A 21,974-nucleotide genomic window follows, 5' to 3' on the forward strand; every position below is an offset into this window, starting at 1 on the left:
GTCTCCAGTTACACCATTTTATATATGGTACACGGTAATGTTATATTTATTTCATCTTGCAGGCATAACAGCTACTATTGGAATTTCACACGTCTTTTTTCTTTCACAAAATACAGTACACTCCCGATTATCCGCGGAATTGGGTAACGCGGCCGCCGCGGATAACAAAAATCGCGGATAATCCGAAAAAAGCTAAAAACGGGTATAGCAAAAGAGAAAACAGTCATTCCAACTTTGAAAAATCGTTTTATGTACAATAAAACGTAAAATAAACAGCAGGAAATGTTTAACGAAAGCTTAATGTTTTAGTATATCACTCAAAACTTACCTAAAATGCATTTTGTTAATGAAAACAGAAAAATGCTTTGTACTTACGAGAGGCGTCAAGGATACACAGAAAAATGAATACATATGTACTGTTTTAATACTGTAATGTATTATGTAATTACAAAAGCATAACTATAAAACTACACCTTTTTGAAGAAATCAGTCATTTGTGTTTACTTCTTGCTTTGGAAGCATTTTCTCTTTTCTTGGAAGCAAAAAAAAAAAAAAACTTAGTGCGGCAGGCGCGGATAATCGGGAGTCTACTGTATATTAATTGCAGATTAATCCTTTCCGACGTAGACGAAACGAAATGGACAATTAACTAATTCGCAGAGCGAGGCCAGCGGCTCATGTATTCTGAGGCGATTGGTTAAAAGGAGACTGCGATGGAGACGGCGCGCTTTAAAAATAGCCCTCCCAATGACAACGTAGAAAATGGTGACGTCTCCTTAAAAAACATCTACAATTTTTCACCTTTTTATCGCAAAATGGTTTATTATCGATGATCAGCAAAAAGATCCGATTTCTAAATTTTGATGAACGCCAACTTTTTTTAGAATGATATATATGTGTGTTTCCGTTTGAATGCAAATTGAATGCTAACTTGAATGAAATGTGATATGCGGTCCAAGAAACGTATCAATTTAGTATAAAATCCATCAACAAGCAGTACTTAAATAATATTTTATTTTTCCATTGCTTTAAGAAAATGAAGAGTTTCCTCATCTTCATCTATTACTGCCTATGATTTTAAAAAATTCGAGTCACTTCACTAAATGGAAAATCTATTTTCGTAATTTAGATAAATTACGAAAATAAATAGGTGTAGGGATATTATACATTGTTTCAAAAATAAATTTTCTGGATTCGAAAAGTTCTGAAATATGAAAATTTATCAAAACATCAAGGTAGAAATTACAACTTTGTCTCCTCCTCTACTATCTATTCAAAAAAGTAAAATGAGAGAACGAATACAGCAGAGCATCTACATAAAGCAAACCTCAACTTTGGAATTAATGACTCGAAGGCTGAATTTATATGAAATCCTTTGGGTCATTTTATTATATACTAAAGTTTAATATTAAATGCCAAGTTGCACTGTTTATCAGATGGAGAAAAAAAAAGTGTTACGCAATTGTAAAAAATGGCAAATGTTACGATTTAAATTCTACTTGTCTTGTTCTGCTGACTGACCATAAATCACAGCACAACAAAGGAATGGCCTAGCATTGCCAGGGAAGTTAAAACAAGGAGAGAAATATAATTCGCGAAAACATCAAATAAACGCACCCTTTTTCTCTTACCCTCAGTAAACTAACAGCGTGACGCAAGGTCGCTCTTTTAGTCAGACAGACCTTGAGCAGAAAAAATTGAAATGTTACAGTCACTTATCGTGCTACCATACACAACGGGAATATGAAATAGGAAATACTGCATTCACGGTACCCTTTTTCTATCTCTAGTGAATTAATTTGTGCGAAAAAATAGAAACCAACTAATATATATATATACATTCATTTGGAGTAGGAACGCTGTTTAAAAGCCCTTACAATTTACAGAGTCTCTATTTAACATATTGAATTTAGATGCTGTAACTGTCACAAACCACCGATAGATATCTATCGGTGGTTGTGTAACTATTCGAAAAAAATTTCTTAAAACCAAAAAATTTTCTTAAGGTTTAGGCTATATAAAATCAATCAGTCAACAACGCACAGCTTTGTAAAGTTAGCTTGTAATACGAGGGTATTGCAAGAATCGGCTAGTCTCCAACAGAAATTTATGTGAGCAGCATTGCCAAAGAGATCACTTCCTCTCGATTGGCGGAGAACCGACAAAAATTTCATGAGCCAGGATCGCCAATGAGTCATCATTCATTCTTTTTCAGCAGAAGAATTAAAAATAAAAGTTCATTAAGAGATCCATCTTTTAAATAATTTTCTTCAAAATCCACATCGTCACTTAAGATGAAGGCTGAAATTCTTCCTGTTCTGTTTGCATGTCCGCCAACTTTGTTTCAACTTGGCAAGTAGCTTTATACCAATACATAAGTCAGAAACCAGAAGGTTATTGAAATAGTTGTTTCAGCAAGGTTTCTAGACCACAACCGTCTTAAGCTAAAAATCTAGAAATCTGTATAGCAGTTTTTGGCAAGGCGTTTCTAATCATTCTATTCCTAAAGTCGTCTTTTTCAAAGGGCTAATTGAGATACAACCAATGAGAGTCGTTGGTCCAAAGGCGATTAAATACATACCATTTTAAACTTTTATTTGCAAAATTGCAAATGTTTAATCTGATAATTGATAATTTATTTTTTTCTTCCAAAATTGTTTTACTAGATATATATTTTTGTTTGCGTCATAGGCTTTTCTGATAGGTTGGCAAATGACTGTAGCACAAGGCATTCAAACTAAATAAGGCGGCAAAGAGTCAAATTATTTATTGTCATTGAACTGTCAAAAGAACGACGTTGTGCCTCCTATGGAAGTGTGGTGAAAGTGCAGAATGCCCGCAGTTCGGAGCAGTCTCCAAAATTGCCAGCATGCGAGATCTTGCATCTTGTCTGCTATAGTTGCAACTTCTTCAGAAAACTCGCTTATATTTCTCAAAAAACGCGCAAAAGAAAAAAAAATGTAAGAAAAAAAACAGCAAAATAAGTGGGCAGGAATGAACAGTAAAAAAGAAAACAGTCAAAATATTCAAAGATATATATGAAAAATAAACATATATCGAATGATTAAAATAATGACACGAAAAAATCTCTAATGCATCATAAGTAAAAAAACACAAAAATATACGAAATCAATATCATTTACTTCATCCCATACCCAGTATAAATCCCCCGCTAAATCCGAGAGCAACGAACTTGCAGTCTTCGCCAAAAAAGGTGGCCAAATTTTGGACACTTAAAGTATCTTTCCAACTGGTGATCTGCGCATCGTCTACCATGAATTTATCTTTGACCAGAGTCGTGTAGCCCTTGTGATGCAAAATATGGAAGAGGAAGAAGCCGCTAGAGAGGGCCAGAGCAGCAATCTTGCTTGCTCTGCTGAAGAAGCGTCCCGCCACCAGGCCGCACAAACCTCCGATCAAGAAATGTTTCAGAATTCCATCTCTGTCACTACTGTGCAAGTCGTCGTCTGATATACTTGGAAATTCCGTTGTGTTGTCCCTTTGCATTTTGAGAGGGGGGGGGGGGGAGGGGGGGAACTGAAGTAATTTGAATTACAGGTGAAAATTTTGCAGCTGATTAGAAACTGCGAATTGCCCGGCCAAACAGCGATGCAATGGCACTGGCTTACTTTTTATTTTAAATGCAGCTGTTTGAATTCTGAAATGCTCTGCAATCTGTTTTGGTTAATTCAATTTGTTTTCACATTAGAAACAGTTGATAGTGGCTATTATATTGCAGAGTGAATTTAGTTGAATGGTTACAGTGTCAGGAACTTAAATCGAAATAATTTTTTTGAGAGTACAACAGATGAAGTTAGTTTCCAAGCGGACATCTGCTTTCAATTTCAATACCGCATGCAGTCATTTTAAACAACTTATTTTAAAAAGTTTTAACACTTTTGACTAAAAGCAGAATATAAAGATGATATTACAAAGAACTGAAACGTTAAATTTTAAATGATAGTATACCTTACTTTTACTGTGAATTCCTGTTTTAAAAAATTGTTAATCTATTAGCTTTAAGTAGCAATATTTTTACATTCAATCTCTCAATTTATATTGTGTTATCCCAAGAAGTAAGAGTCTTGTTATTATATATTATCATGTGAAAATATGATGTTATTTTAGTTTAGGGTTTTTGAAGCCTCAAAATTCATGCGCAGAAAACTGGCGATTTATCGCTTTTGGGGCATCAATTTTGAGCTTTTAGGGTTATGAGAAAATGATAAAAAGGTCTCGTTTGGCGACTTATCGCCAACAAAAAATTACAACTTGGTAACTCAGCCATGCACCCGATTCTCCTATTTGGGCAAGATCATAAAAAATTATTTTTTTTTATTTCTGCGAAATTAAAATTTAGACGAGGTAGTAAACCGCCGCAGGAAGTAAGGGTTTCGAAACCACAACAATAAATCTCTAGGGGTGACTACATACGTCTAGTCACAAACTTTTTATTTTCAAATTCTAAATCACAGGACTACATTTTTTTTTCCCCGGGAAGAAAAGTTTCCTGGAAAACATATTTTAAAAAACTACGTTACATAACAATTAAAAAAAATCAGCATCACTCCTACAAAAATATTAATATATATCACCCCCCCCCACACACACACCCTCCCTTTTCTTTCGGATTGACAGGTTTAAAAATGCAACTTCAATGTCTTCCTAAAATGTATACACGCATGTTCAAAAATTGACATACAAAAAAGAAAAGGAAACCTTAATAATAATAAACAAACTGTTACTTAGCACATTTCAATGAAATGTTTAGTTTTCACACAATACTGAAATAAGAATGAAACGTAGAAATTTCCGTAGCCCAATTAAGATTCGCAACCAACAAATCCACCTTGTTTTAAAGAATCGTATCTTAGTATTGAGAGAGTGTTATTTAATTTGCATTCAAGATCACCTCTAACCAGACATGCGATTTCTAAATAATTTTAAAAAATTCCAAAACTGACTGAATACTCGAAAGTTACATCCCGCTTTCTGTACAAGAGTAACATAAATATAAATAACTCCTTGATGAAATAAAACCGTAATGCAATAATAGAATAAATGGAACAGATCGATGGATTTCCCGCAACTACCTGCTCTCGCTCAGCTCAGAAAAGGAATTTCAAAGGCTTCTCTGGAGATATCAAAGGCAGATTACGAGCTCCCATGCATTTTAACCTTCCTGCACAAAAACACCTCGAAAATTTCTAATTCCTTCTTTCTCATTCCTAAAATCACTCGAGTTCAGATACCTTAGAATACTCAAACGGCAAAGTTTCTCTTTCACTGTCATTACAGTTCGTATTTTTAAAGGTCTGGTACATGAAGGATGATCATGCATAACTGATAGCTACAAAACAAATGTATAATGGGACATCCTTTGAAAGTTCTCGTAAAATCAATCTTTTCTTCAAACAAATCTAGGCTAGAGTCTCTAATGAGCAAAGCACGCGATAAGGTATTCAATCAATCACTATTAAAGAAAAAGAAAAGGATTTTCGCAGTGATATTTAGGCGTTTCAATGTTCGCCGCAGTTTAGTTGAATGGACGCTTGGGGCCTTTCAGTATTGGTAGAGTTAAGGCAGTCATGTTTCTAAAAGAAGTAAATTACTCGATCAAACCAGCTGCTCCTAATTAAACTGAACGTTATATAATAAAGAAACAAACTGTAAATAAACATACGTACATAACATAATCTCGTAAATCATCAACGATATACAGTAAAAGCATATCCAGAGAGATCATCGAGTTGGTAAACATCTTTTTGTTGTGAGATAATCCTCATTTGCTTCAGATGAAAGCAAATGGGAAAAGATACTTGAAATATATTTTGCTGAAAATGACAAAGTCTGAAAAATTCTAGTCAAGAAAATTTAGTAATATGCCTTAGTAGCAATTTCTTTTATTTTCTTTTTATAAATAAATGGACTAGGTGATTAAAAATGCTTACGGGAAAAGTGAAAGACACCTTTTAAGAATTTACTCACATGATAATTTTTAGAACTTTATGTCCTTATAGAACAACTGAATTGACAAAAATGAAACAATAACGCATAAAAAAGGGAATAAATTTTAAAATTTTACTTCCGCATTTCTAGTCGGTATTAAAAATTTAGTGAAATATTTAATAAAACCATAAATACAGCCTATTAGAATGAAATAAGCTATCACAAATAAGTTTTTATCTAATGATAATTTGTAAGAATCACAATGATAACAACACTATTCCAACAGATCATTTAAGAAAAAACCGCTCAGAAGAAAATCGTAATCATAAATCCGACACTTATTGGCAGATTTCTGATCAGATCACTGGGCTGAAGAGGGATACCGCTAAATCAACTGAAAAACTGCAATTACTCAGATAAATAAAAGCGTAAAAAATACAAATAATATGAATTGCACAATATAAGGATTAGACTACCATTTTGTCAACTACTATGGTCAGATTCTCAGTTGCTTCATTAGATTCACTTTCATATTACAGCATTTATGAGCAATGAAATTAATATTGTGTACAAAGGTACTGAATGAGAAATAACAGATAACTAATAATGCGTACATTTTCATAAAGCTTATAAAAATAAGTAAATAAATAGTATATTGAGAAAGCTAAAAATGTACTGAAATGTGAATCTAAACAGATCAGTTCTTTAATGGAGGGCTTTACCTGCGATCGCAAGAACCTAAATCCGCCACTGTGGATAATCTTATCAAGTTCATTTCATCGAGATACTAGAAAATTAATGCGTTAAGATAATTCATTCGTGTTTATAGGAGATGTATCAAACCAAATAATATCAAGTGCTCAAGTGTCTTCATAACAACAAGAAGGTAGCTAAAAGTGAAAGGTAAAGCAATTTTATAACATAAGGATCAGTGAAAGTTGCCTATGTCAAACCACTTGAAATCTATTAAGCGGTATAAAGACAAAGATTCGTAACATACAGAAGCGGTATAAAGTAAAAAGTCGTAACATACAGAATACAATCTTTTCCGGCAAAGGTAAAACATTAAAAGATTTAGATACTATGATAAAAATTTAAGTTAAAAGTCATGATGTGAATTTTCTTCGAATTTTTTCGTATTTAAAGCAGATGTGTGAAAAAGATTTCCATGTAGTTATAGTTAAAAAGGAAACGTTGCTTTAAATTCGGTGCAAATGAATCAATGCACTTAGAGGTTAAGCACTCATCAATAGCAAATATTTGTACATGCACTGCGAATAGGATGTTCGCAAACGAGCTTAGTCTATTCCTTTTGTGGATAAAATGAGCCACATGACGATAAGGGACGTCATTTCACATAGGCAGAGATGTTACAGTCAAGTTCTACATACAGTAGATGACAAAACAAATACAACAAGAAATGTCTTTCTAGAGTACCGTGAAAGAGTTTTATGAAAAATAAGAATGGATCGATTGTAGGCACTTACTACAAAGAAAGTACTCTTTCCCTCGCAATCTTCCAATAGTTGAAGTCAATTTAAAATATCTTATAAAGGTAGATGGTGAAAAATCAGGCTTCTCCCTTTTGGGATTACTCCTTGAACAGGATTATAGTAGAGACAAAAAATTCAGCTCACAATTTATTATAGCTATGATCTTTGGCACATACAGATTTGAAATTGAATTTTTCACTACTTGCTTTCTCATCCGACACATTCTTGAACAAGAATAAGGCAAATAGCAATTAAAATAGGACTCATTATCGATCTTTAGTGACAATATAAAAAGTGTCAGCTGGTAAATCCGAAGACCGAAGTAAAATAGAATAGATGTTCAGTATTCTAGGCTCTTACCTCGGATTCCATTCACTATCCCAAGTATGAAACGTATCTCCTGGCTAATTTCCAAGCTATGGAATGAATCCAACAGATTCAACTGGCAAATCAAGGAAGCATTTATCACAAAACCGCACATAAGACTGGATTCTCAATGACGTCCGAATGCTTTATGGCAGAAATGTAACCGAAGAAATAATTTGTAAGTTCGAAATAAGCGTTCTTTCCATGTCTTCTTGAATAGAGTTATAAATAAGACGAGAGTATTCTACCCGACACTCTTTGCGTGAGTCGGTCGGTGTGAGACGCGACAAGCAGCGCTTTCTCAGATCAACTCAGCGAATAAGCAGAAGGAAAAACACTGGTTGAGCGAAAATCAGAAGCGGCACTAGATCCATGCTGACGGTTTGCTTTGTTTTAGTTTGTCTGTAGATAAACTAGGCTTGTTTCGGAATACACATTAGGATTTTGAGCCGTTATCGGACGATAAGAATCTCACTTCGAGCCAGCATTCCCCTGCCCAAACTTCCACACCGAGCTAATCGATGAATGATTTCGACAGATTTAATATTCAAAATACAACATGTGTAGTTCAAGACAATTTAAAATGTGGAGCTCATCATGAACTGTTAATCGCCACGATTGTGATTCAGCATTTGAAAAAAAAAATGATTACAAATCAGAACACTGATTCAGATTATTTGAAATACGTCAACAAGAAATGCTCCCTCCTTAACATTTCTATTGACATTTTTCAGACTTCTGAATAACCTGTTCATGAAAAAAAATACTAAAAATGTTGACATGAATAAAATAAACGTGGTCGATCTTTCATAGTCATAGCTCAGTGATAAAACAGAAAATAAAGACATTATTTTTCTTTTGATCTTATCTATTGTTTTCAGAAGTTGGGCGGTTATTCTATTTTAGCAAGAGGGTCGACCATTTTAGATAATGTTGAAAGCGGGTCATATATTCTGATTGACTGGTAAATGAATTGATAGTTAGGTGATGAAAATATATGCTCTGTCACGTATCTTAATGATAAGCTTTTTACCGCTATTTTTAACATATATATTCATTTATGCAATTAATACCAGAAAAATGAAAGAAAAAGAACCCGAAATGTTTGTTGGTTAGTAAAATGATTCTTGAATCTTTCAAAATTATGTATGACAGACCTTTCTTAAAAATCCTTTTGTAGAAATAATGACATTGCAAACTAAAACAGATACATAGGAATGGAGTAAAATTGATCTGTTACAGATATTCCTCCACAGTAAAAATAAAGGCAACACAATAACAAAGAACATTTGAGGCAGAAAATTCAAATTAATTCTTAATACCGTTATTAATTATTTAATTTTTCGGATTATTACTTGAAAATGATGTTCAAAAATAGCTTTACGCTTTCGTGGAATAGATCCATGTTCTCAATAATAAAAAAATAAAACAAAAATTCGTAATACATAAAGGAATCATCCTCAGCATTTCCAACAAAATAAAGAGGATGTAAAAATTCGACATTAAGTGCTGGCAGTAAGTAAATCCTGTTCCTCATGGATGAAAACGCATGATGAATTGATTTATATAACAAGTGTTATTAAGAATTATATACAAGTGTTATTTTAAAATAGCAATACTCTTTAAATTCGCCTTTTAATGTCCTTTAAAGAAGAAACCTGAAACTCACATATATTTATGCTCTTACCTTTAATAGCATTATCATAAGTTTCAGATTATGTTTTCTAAGGCAAGGAAAATTCGGAATTCTTCATTATATTTAACCGAGCTCCATATTTTAATTATATTAATTAAAAAATTCACTTTATTTCCAGTCTTGACTACCGATCTTTGCCTGGCATTCCAATACAAAAAATTTTGGGTTTTTCTTAACCATTTTATATTGCAAAACTTTAATACCTGTGCAAGATCCCAAACTTCAAAATCCATATGAAACAGATTATTCCAATGACTGACACACATCAACTTTTCATCTGCCCATTGTTTTTAAATATTATGATATACGCCGCCTCCACCCCGTTATTTTAGACATTCGGCTTCTTTTTCTATTTCTCTTTTCCATTTGAAGATGCTTTTATCTTATGCGCACCTCTTTCGTTGAAAAAGATAGGATGCGCTTTATAAAGTGAATGTATCATATACATATATTCATTATTATGCGCATTATTTATGTTATTATTCTCCTATTTTATTAGGCTACCTTTCATCGCCCAAGATGGGTGCACTCATCATTACCCGAAATTCTTTTCCCTATCAAGTGTCAAGTTTCGCTTTTTGGACAGCTGGGTCAGCGTGGGGAATAAAAATAAAATCTTCGACAGTTTTTGAGATCCCATTTAAAATCGTCATTTTCAGTTTTAGAAACTTCGAACTTAAAAAAAAAAAAAAAATGTGAAGCATTATTGTTTGATTTTTAAGGAAAAGATCATTTTATTGGATTTCCTCTTTACTTTCCATAGGATTTGTAACCTTCCATCAAATCTTTTCCACATAATGTACAATTCTGTTGGTCAATATCTACAATGTCTTCTCTGTCTACCTTTTTTAAACAAAAGCTATGAGAATGAACAGTCAAAGGCAGCTCGCTTTGGTAGAGAGGCAGGGTTAAAGACGTAATGCAGAGAGTGAAGCAACGCTTACGTGTTTCTCAACTAGGAGCCTCGCATGTACGTTATTTCCTAAAGTTCACGAATATTCTACGCTATCACCATTTTTCCATTCTTATTAAGGAGAAAAATCTTCTGTTGACGTCATCATTTCGGAATTATTCACAATTGCTGAATTAAAAGAGAATGAAACTGTCAACTGCTTCATTTAAGCGACATTAAAAAAGGAATATCAAAATGTTACTTCAGTCTTCTTTATAAACACGATGGACTCCATTGAGAAAGTGAGAACTTGTTTTGTTTGTAAAAACAAAAGTGAAAAAACATTCAATGAACTTCATTGGATTCAGAACGCTAAACGTAATATCCTCAAATATTTAGCAGTCAGATGATGATTAAATATTTTATCGAATTAAACTTCTACCTCTATGCAAAAAGTATAATTAGTGATTTTTATGATAGGTAGTCATTATATCATTTTCTCATTTTCATTAAAAATTTATAATTTTAACATTTAATTGTTTCCTTGCAACGTTCTTTTCATTATATATTGTTTAGCATCAGACTCTTGAAAGAAATATAAACGATGCTTTTCTGTACGCGTTCAAGTCAATAAAAAGACACATAAAGTCAAACATTTTTTTTTTTTTTTTTCATAGCACAAAATATTTATTTTAAAATAAAGGTATTTAAGATAAAAAATTAATTGACTAAGAGTTACTTTCAAATATATTAGAATCATATTATATGGACGTAATGATACGATGAATATTTTCCCCTGGAAACTGTCGCGGAATACACCTCATAGAATTAGGTTCTTTGCACAGAGGTATAGAGTTTTCTTACTATTTTTTATTCATTTATTATTTTAAATTGAGTTACTTTAATGACAAATATTAAAATAAATAGTTAGAGGCGATTTGGTTGACAATGCCAATGCACACGGTTTCAGAATTAGTATTTACGCTTATACAATATCTAATATGTTAAATATACAAACAAACACAAACAAACAAAAACAATGTTCCTTCATTCGTTTATTTCGCAATTATTTCGCTTTATTTTACGATGGAAGAAGAGGACCCCATTCGGTTCGCCTTTGACAACAAACACCGGTTTCGCCTGAGCAGTGACGCAATGCCACTTTCCATGAATCAAATTCTACCATATAAGGGATGGTAGTGGCTGCGGCCCTGACATCGATAAAGGAGACAAACTTTCATGGAGTCCTCTCACGCGCGGTCATACCTGTCACTAGACATTGCGACACCCGCGGAGTGGACGCCCAAGTAAGGGATTCATTTTAGCTAGATCTTGCTCCTCGATATCTATACGATTAAAAAAATTTAAGATGGGTAGATTTTTTTAAAAATGTTTGGGTAGAAATAGAAGTAATTGCAATCGCTCCTCAAATTCTGTTTCGAAGACATAGTTTTTATTATCAGGTGTGTGTTGACATCATTAATTTTGTCATAAATACAATACTTCTCATTTCGAGAAGACATTGAATAGTATACAAACATCGTCTATTTTTCATCTGTTCGAAATCTTTCTGAAACAACTTCAAACGATACGATTAATACATAGAGTAGGAAAAAAATTGCGATGAATTAAATTTTGGAGGATTTTATGAGAAATTAGCAAAACTTACATCCTTAAAATGAATGGTACTGCATTTGTATTTAAAAAAAATGATTAATAAAATAACAGTTGCAACTTTGTTAAAAAAATAATTACTTTCATTAACCGATTTTACAAAATAACTGAGTCACAGACAACTGGATTCAACCTTTTAATTGCTTTATAAAGAGTTTATTTATTTATTTCCAGCAAATGAATCTTTTTCTGCTTTAAATCCTTCACGACTAATTATCATTAAAGAGCATATATTGTTAAGAAAGGAAATAGAAAATTTCAACAAAAAATAAATTTAAAAAAACATTTAGAAATTTAACGTGAAAGAAAAGAGGATCAGTACTACTGTCTAAAAGTAAAACGACTGTGCTTAGTTTTCAAACATCGGTTTGTCAGTAAATTCACGATTCAAAGTTGGTATTAACCCAAATTTGTGGGATTATTGACACTAGAAATTTTAGAAAATTTACAAATCCATTTCCATTGCTTAAACTGAGTAGTGTATTTTATGCATATGTAAAATATATCTTTCACAACACACGTAATACAATTTTACAGTCATAATTTGAAGCCACTATATTTCAAAAAATAGATGCATTTGAGACATAGTTCTAAATGTTTACTAATTATGAAAAACATTTAAAAAGTTTATTAATTTTTCAACAAAAATGGGTTTATAGTTTAACAAAAATTAAAAAACTGTGTTTACAGTTTGTGACTTGCGTTTACCAATCGCACATAAGAAAAATGTGTTTACAGTCTACATATCTTTCTTTCATTTCTCATCAGCTGTTGATTATACGATGACTGGATAACGTACTAAAATTATATATTCAATAGAAAAGGTAGGAAGGCATGTCAGCTGCAAATATAAAGATGTTTCGAATCAGCAACGTATAGAAACTAATTTTAAAAACCTATCTCAAAACGAAATGAAAGAACATTTATCTCCTTGACAGTAATGCATCCAAATGACTTATTAATATTATCATAAAAGTTGATTTCGTTAGCCTTGTCATTTACATGGAAATTATTTGTAGCAACTCCACCTATACACTGTGAATAAATTATCGTTCATTTTATTTGTTTACAGCATTACAATAGTTTCCGATATGCAATAATGTGACAAGGGGTCGTTTGTTAGAATAGTTAACAGTTTCCTCTGCACGTTAAAACGTGTTTCTTTCTTTGGAGTCAAAAGACCATGCTCAGCAGCGAACTCATGCGCCAAAAATTTAACGCATGCATCGGAGGAAGACAAAAGAAGAACATGCGAATCCGTGCCGGGTTCTTTGCACTGAAACCCCTCGCAGACCTCTTCCTCTTGGCAGCGTGCCTCAAGCAGGCATAAAACGTCAGGCACACTGTTTGCATGACAATTCGGCTATTTTCACTATCTCTACACTACGAAGGACGACCGGCTCTTTCTCGTGCTCGCCCTCTGACGTCGCATTCCGATTTATAGCACTTCACATTACTTCATGATGCTTGCAAAAAAAAAAAAAAAAAAAAAAAAAAAATCCAAACTATTATTCCTTAAATAAATATATCACTGGAAAGTGAATTAAACGCCCATATATTTAAATGAATAAATATCTTCATCATCAGCAATCTGATCACTGAGCATATTGATTCAGAGAAATGGAAAAAAGTTTCTTTTCAACACAATTGTTGTATTAATAAATAATCCGGTTATATAAATTCAGAATTTTCGGATTTCCAAAAAGGGAATGTAAAGTCTCTAATTTAGTCAAACGTAGGAAATAAATTAATAATTCATCCATTAAACATGCTAAGGAATATTCGAAACGTTGCTGAGTGGTTATCACTTTGCAAATAACCATTTCGTTGCAAACTGGTTATTCGAATGTGAATGAAACACTAAAAGTTAAGTTTAACTGTAGAGTTATCAGTAGTATATGCAAGATATGAACCCTCTAACTGCGTAATTTTTTAAAATCACTATTTAAATGCGATGTTTGCAAATAAGTTCAAATATTTTTCAAACAAAGTGAACTGATGTGAAGTGATGTTACACGATAATAATATGATACAATAAAAATCTGTAATCGTAAAGATAAACACTCTAAACTGCGAAAAACGCAGGATACAACAGAAAATAGACTGATTGCTAATACGTGGAAATCACGGGATAAGCAGCTGGAGGGTTAAACAGGAAAACTAAATACTAAAATACTAAATTAGAACACTAATATTAGCAAATTAAAATCAGATATTAAAGCTGACATAATTTTAATTGTATTTGTTACTTTCTATTAGGACGAAACTAGGTTTTCGGCAGTTGTCGTCTTAAAATCAAACTATCAAGCGCGAGTGAATGCAGAGAGGAAAACAATTCACTGGAATCCCACGATTTCAGAAAGTATGCTGCGATCAAGCGGCTCGCCCAATCCACTGATAATGATTAAAATGTGTGGACGATTTCTTTCCCAAAATGTTGCGAACGAGATTCGAACCTTGCTTCTTGTGTTGAAAAATACCTTTGATATCATTTCCAGTTTATCAAATTATTTTAAAATTTGGGGTGTTTTTTTATAATATCAAATCTAAAATTATTTCAAAAAATCGCTAGAAAGACGATACATATAATTTATTTGAGACCAAAATGACAAAAATATTAATCTTTCTTAACACGTTGATGGATCCTACACCCTCAGGCATCAAGCTCATGAAAATGATACGACAGAACGCCTTACAACGTAAACGGCTTAATCCGTTCTGTCATATCACATAATTTTATAATTATGCGCTGTGACGCTAAGCCTATAGGCAATGTATGAAATTTAGTAGTGTCTCAGCAGGCACTGCCACCAAGGTTGTACTGTCCATCGGCGTGTTAAACAAACATAAAGTGCAAAAATTTATTGAATCGGCACTAATCAATTTGCTATCGGCAATTAAAAAAATGACTTCTTGAGATTTTCCAACTGCATTCGCCAGTAAGTACCTAAAAACCAGAGAGTATATCTCAAAATTCATTTGATATCTCCAACGAATCGACATTTCCCCCTTTTCTCTCCTTGCATTTGCTGAAGAATTCTGAACGGTACGCCCTTCTGATTAGTGCAGGATTGCAAAAGAAGAGGCGAGAAAAAAATTACAGATACGACAAAAATGTTATTCAATTTATACTTAGCGTGCATGCCACTGTTTTTTTTTTTTTTTTTTGTTTTTTTTTTATCCTTTGTCCCTAAGGAATGCATTATTCATGGACAATGAACACACGCTTCTGTCTGACTGTCTGAAAAATGATTCCACAAGGTTTCAAAGAACGGGTCACAGTCATAGAATCGACGCTGACAATGGCGATTGGTGCCAAGACAGGACAGAAAAAAAAAAAAAAAAAAAGAATTTTATAGTTCATTGTTGGAGATTCACTTCGATTTAAAAAAAAAAAAAAAAAGTCAGATGTCTTTTCTCCCTCAAACAAACTGATTATTTCAACTGCGATTAGAACTAACTTCTAATTTCGTAAACGAAAGTCAGATTCTTGATCACTTTCAACAATTCACAAATTAAGATAAATTTCAACCAAAATCCATCGAAAATGTATTTCTGGCTTCGTGGAATGGTTGAATTCAAAAGTCGATTCAATGGCATTGCTTATTTCTATTTCAGAAAAATTATCCATATCTTTATAATTACTTTCACTCCAATATTTCTCGAACTAATAAAATTCTTACGAAAAAGAAAACTGAAATCTAAGACTATAGAGCATAGCAATATCTTAATTCTTTTCATTTAAACTAATTCATCTGTAATTACATTCTTAATTCAATTTAACTATGACAGAGAAGCGAAAATAACCGGAAATCAAACAGTGGCCTTTCGTCTGTATATACACTTCCCATTGTCAAAGAAAAAGGAAAACCTTCATAACAGTAACATAAAAGAAAAAAATTAAAAACACTCTGAGGCCAATTTCAGGAAGTAGGCACACCAACTCTCAGAAACGAAACATTCTCGAAAAGGAGAAATTCACCACGGTTAGGAACTGCATTTAAGCAAATGCAAAATTTAAATTCCACTAAACAAGAAATGGGTGTTACACGAGGGTGTCAAACACAAATGCATAAGTCAAATAAGGGTTAAGAGAGCTGAAATAAAATAACTAAAAATCTTATAGGAATGTAAATTTATTTTAAAAATACACAATCAAAAAGAATGTGGGAATCAATAGTAAATATTTTCGTCTAGTAAAACACAAGTAAAATTAATATTTTCTTTCTGTATCTCTTACCGACTTTCCTATTCCGAATGTCTGCAATGATTCGTTTCAAAACTGAATTATGAATATCAGTAATTCTGGATCTGGCAGGGCACTGATTTACTTTCATGAGTGAGCACAAATACTCGCTCCGAGTACTCTCAAATATGGCAATAATTTCCCATGTTTATGTGTTTGTGTTTACTACCTAGTTGAGCATACGTTTGCGAGACACATTTGTCTTCTAATCAGTACTTGGTCTTAATTACATTTATTTTCATTTAGGTTAATACATTTATGAAGGGGGGGGAGGGGAAGCAACTTTTTCGTCTTAAAGATTTAAAATATTCAAACTTCTACCTTCTGATTAACTTCTCCATCTTAAAACTTTCGATACAAGTTCCCCGAGTTGTACAAGATCATATTAAGCATTCATCGGCGATAGTTTTGATTTCTTAATAAGCTTAAAAATTTATATTATAAATTTTGTTACATATTGTAGTGTTTGTTGGAATTCAAAGATATCCTTGTGAATAGCATGAGCTCGATCCCCATGATTTAAAATATAATTTCCAATTTATCTTTAGGCAGAAATAATTGCATTTATAAATTTTGGAGCCAGGCAAATACTTATCTGTCTTTTTGTCCAATGCCAGATATGACTTAATACCACAGAAACTGAATATTTAGTCGAGTGATACGGATCAAGAAGATGGAAGGATTCGGAAGTTGCGAAGGAGGCCGAGCTAAGAGTCATTCAATTTATGAAATTTATCTACCGAGTTCATCAGTAGTCCATGACTAACAAGTAGTAACAAACCGAAACGACAATAATTCAACTAAGAGATTATTCTTATCTAAGACGATATCTGTTGCTATGGAAACGAGAGACGACCTTATTTACCTGGTAGAGCTAAAGATAATGTCGATTAGAAATGATTCTACTTAGACAATGCTGGGTAGAAGTTCAAATATTATAAGCATCATAAAAAGAGTTTAGCATTGAATAACAGACATTTTATATGACATACCTTTAAACGATTTCGTACTTTTATTAGAGTTTCACTATTTTTACAATTTATAGAAACTCATTTAAAGTCAAGATTGTCTTAATTCACTTTTAAATATATCTAACTGACTTCTCACAAAATTTCCCCAACATAAGCCCTGAAAATAGTCATATACCAATTTTGAATATATGCCTTAACTTGTTTTACCTGCTCATTTTTTGTTGTTCAGTCAATCGAATATTCCGAACGAAGAAATGAGATCCAGTTAATTTATAAAGATTGCTTTCAAGACTATCAATCATTCTCGGAAAATCAATCTGAGTGTTTTGGGTTATCCAAGAATGACCCTCTAGCGAGGCAAACCTCTAGCAGAAGTTTAAGAACCCTATTTAAATAAATGTCACTCTGTATTTCTCATGATTACGGTTCTAATCATGCCATTTTCGTATGTGATCTAAATAATAAAATGAAAAATACATCACACTCATTATCGCAGTTTCAATTTATATTTAAAGCTCCCGTTTCGAAATTATTAAAGTACAAGCTAAATGAACGTCATATTCTTTTTCACGTAAATAATAAAAAATGGTACGTTATTACAACAAAAAATGCTCTATAATATTTTGATTCAATTTTAAAATAACTGACAAAATTAAAAGTATAAATTAAAGGTAATGAGGATGTTTTAATAAACATTAAAATATTGTTTCTTTTCATTAAAATTATTGTCATGAAGTTTGGTAAAATTTTCAATCTAGGAAAAATAAAAATTTGGGGAAATGTATCGACACTCTCTAACGAACCAGTTGACACATATGGCACGAGACTCTCTTTAAATTGAATACATTTGATGACAAATCTGCAACACTAATCGACAAATTTCCAACAGTGGGGGTTTTCAGAAGGGCAGAAAGGGACTCACTTTATTGCTGCGTATCTTCTTTCTGGCATCCGTGGTGTCATGCGTCCTGTGGACGCGCTTTACGTGAACATCATTATCCACAATATCGGATCGGTGTACTGTCCTGAAGTTGTGCTGAGTGACGTTCCGGCTGCCGTTCTCCGTCATGGAAGCAACGGACGAGGACCGGATCGCTTCATGCTGCGTGCCGGACGTCCGGACAGGCACCTTCTGATCGCCGCGAGTCAGGGTGGTTGTCTTCCGGATAACACGGGAGGTGTGTACAGTCCGTATGCCGGATCTATTATGGGCAGTCCGGAACACTTCTTTGGATTCCTGGGAGGCAGACGCCATCTGCGAGCGGGTTTGATGGTTGTATACAGACATGTGCTGGTCCGGTCCCATGTCACCCGGATCCGGTAAATTGTCCGGGTCTTCGGGTTCTCTTGCACCCTTCACAAAGAGGCGCGCACCACGCACAAAGGAATACATTTCCTGTCCTTAGGTAATCCAGGTACCGGCTATTAATTTTTGGTTTGCCGGATCGTCTAATGTTCGCAGCTGCCACGTACTGTATCCGACGGTGTCCTGAACTCGCCTACATCGCGGACGATGCAATATATCGAGTGCGCTGTGTGGGGAGGTGAGAGGCCCGAAACTGGTTTGTCCGGAGAAGCAACAACGCTTTACTCCGCCGTGTTTCCGTCACGTGGGGTACCTACACAGGAGAGCGGGCTCTCTCACCTCCTACCTTTCCGACCCCCCCTCACCTCTTTCTCCGTCTACTGGCACGGGGATGCCAGCGCTCTCTGTCGGTAAGACTTGTCAACAATGGATTTCACTTTCGATACCGCATGAATGGCGAGTGACGTCATCGATGTACATGGGAAGAAAAGAGCCGGAATGCGTCTACCTGTATATAGAAAAGCTACGAAACTTTCTGCCAGCATCCGTGTTTGGCTCTTTCCGAAAATTATTGAGGCATTAGTCTCATTCAAATACGTTAACCTTTAATTTAAAAAAAAAAAAAAAAAAAAAAAACTCAAATTTTTCTTTGAAAAAATCTAAGAAAGAAAAGTTGTAGAAAATCTTATTTCAGAGCATTTTCCCTTTTCTTTTTTCTTCTCCGTCCTCGGTGTTCAGCTTTTAGACGGACAAAAGTTTGCAACACTTATTATCAGAACAGAGCCGAATTTTCTTGTCGATACATAAATAATGGCATTACAGTCATCATCTCCGTACATTATGTAAATCATTGCATTCTATTCGCAAACTAAGCATCTTTAAATCACCTTTATATTAATGCTCGCTCTTTCACTTAAAAACCAGGAGCGAATTCCATGAACTCGCTTACCTTCGCACGTATAAAAAATTCAAAAGAAAACTCGAAACGTAAAATAAGATTTATATTTGAACATTTTGAAATTTTTTCATTTTAACATGGAGTAACTGGATAAAAAATGTTGACAGTGATTAAACTCTTTTTTATATAATCAAATTTCTAGATACATGACTTGCTGCATAGTAAAGCTATTTAAAAGCCAAAGGCGATTTTAAAGGCAAAAGATGAAGAAATAATAATTCCTTAAAAATGATTTAATCAGGAATAACAATCAAGATAATGTGATTTCTATTTAAATTGCTTGCTGAAAATAAAATAATAAGAACCAACAAGAAGAGCAAAAGAAAATTTTTAATATTTTCAATGTTAAACGAATCTGTAACGAATATTACACTCTTATATAAATATATACAAAATATAGCTGGCGTTTGGAACTCTAGTTACGATAAAACATTTTATATATAAATTCAAAGGAAATAGCAGTCTCCACACAGTCTCCAAAACAAAATGTAAACCCATTGTATCTAACCCGCAATTTGTCCAATAGCATTCCAGATTATCTTAATTCATGCTTTTTCATTTGAATCTAAGTCCGCTTTGAAAACGAAACAAAACAAAAAATGAATAGTTCTTAAAATCACCCCAACTTTTTTAAGTCATTGAGTCGTCATGAGACGAGAAACCATCTGACTCGCCCTCAGATATCGGAAACCTCTTTAAATTTAAGCACTATTGTTATTTTTTTGTCAACAAAATATTTCTACATATGAAATTCGAATGAATAGCGAGCGATACTTGAAACAAGAAAGTTAAGAACTGAAGCCACTCCTGCCTACAGTAAAATGGCTGTGCACTCTTATCTGATTCACAGCACTGCCCCCTAGTGGGAAAAGTTGGAAGATTTTATCTCGAAAAGTACAACGGATAACAAAAGAAGAAAAAATACGTGGCAAAACGCACAAAGTTATCGATTTAAAATTTTTAAAAAAATGCGCTTTCCACTTAGATCTTAAATTTAAAAAATGCTGAACTTGCCGATGGCGGCGAATAGTGCAAGCATTTAAAAAATTTTAATGGAACCAAAAGAATTTTTTAATATATCAACATTTAAACTAACAGAAATGAGGAAACCTAAACGGACATTTTTCAACAGTTTTACCAAAAAAGATCTGACGTCCCGGAGTTAGATTGTGGACAGTTCTGTCACAATTTTGGCTGTTTCCCATGCATTGAAAAAAGTTCAAGATGAAAATATAAGTAAAGAGTTTGTATTAATAAAATGATAAGTTAAATTTATAAATTTTTAAATACCGAATTGAAAAAAATAAATTTAAATTAAATTTATAAAGGCAAAATTTATTTTCAAATTATTTTAGAACATTTTAAATAAAAGTTTCGTGCATTCTCTCTTGCATTTATATACTTCTGATGGTACGGACCGACAGACATTTAACCGCATATAGGTTGTGGTCAAAATTTGACAAGTTCCATTCTATACATATTGTATCTGCGTGCCGAATTTTATCTATCTAACTCTCTTTGTTTTATCGTGTTCATTCATATTCAAACTGCCGAACAAACAGACATCCACTAAATAGATTATGCTCAAAATTTGATAAAATTCAAGATTGCATACCAAATTTCATCTATTCTAGTGTTTTTAAGTTATCTTTGTCACAAACAGACATATGCACAGGCAGACATTTTTTAAATGCGTTTTTCGAATTTAGGAAGGTTTAAAAAAAGAGATTCGTCCAATTATCGAGTTCGGATTTTTTTGACAATAATCATATTTTCTCTGTAAGTGGTTTACTAAAGTCAAAAAGGGTCGCAAAAATTACCTTTAAATGTAAATTTTTCACCAGTACCCAGAATTTTTTTTTTTTTTTTCCTTTTCACACCTAGGAGAAAGTGTTAGGTACTCTATACAAATATTTAGTACTTGCAGTAGTGGAAGAAACCTGTTACTTGTGACGCCTGAGCAGGTGTGTGATATGGCGATTCCGACCCGACTTCTTTCCCTGCCCACGCACGCCTCGCAGCAGCGCGTCATCCAGTGGTCGCTCTCTGCCCATATACGGACACTAGCGAACTTCCCTCCATGCAGTACATTTCAAAGACCTTCCATTCCGTGAAATGACTGCATTATTAAATGAAATCATTGTAGCCACTTCCTTTCGTCTCAAACCTACCAACGCATTTACCTAAGATGCCACTCTTATCATTCGTATATCAGATATGCATCAAAATAAAGAAAAAGGGCAAAGTGTTTGAGATCAGTGTTAGAACTGCTGCAGCTGATAACATTCTATTGGAATTTCATATCATTATATATGACTTAATTGTTTTCTTTTTAATTAATGTTGAATAACTCAGGACTTATTCAATAATAAGAAATAGTAAATTCTTTAACTGTGTGAAAACATGTTTTAAGAATGTTAAAA

At 33.4% G+C, this 21,974-nt stretch overlaps 1 protein-coding gene across 7 annotated transcripts in view; it reads right to left on the reverse strand.

Moving 5' to 3' along the window:
- The window catches only part of LOC129963219 (dystonin-like), a 319,384-nt gene that overhangs the window by 101,585 nt on the left and 195,825 nt on the right, over positions 1-21,974 (reverse strand). Inside the window, exon 1 of one of the 7 annotated variants that reach the window (XM_056077408.1) lies at positions 18,210-18,848. The exons of the other annotated variants lie outside the window; for them this stretch is intronic. Coding sequence (XP_055933383.1) covers positions 18,210-18,680 — 471 coding nt within the window. The 5' untranslated portion in view covers positions 18,681-18,848. Of the gene's footprint in view, positions 1-18,209; positions 18,849-21,974 lie in introns of those variants that run through there. 7 annotated transcript variants of the gene reach the window in all.

This window comes from Argiope bruennichi, chromosome 3, assembly GCF_947563725.1.
Source record: "Argiope bruennichi chromosome 3, qqArgBrue1.1, whole genome shotgun sequence".
Taxonomy (NCBI): Eukaryota; Metazoa; Arthropoda; class Arachnida; order Araneae; family Araneidae; genus Argiope; species Argiope bruennichi.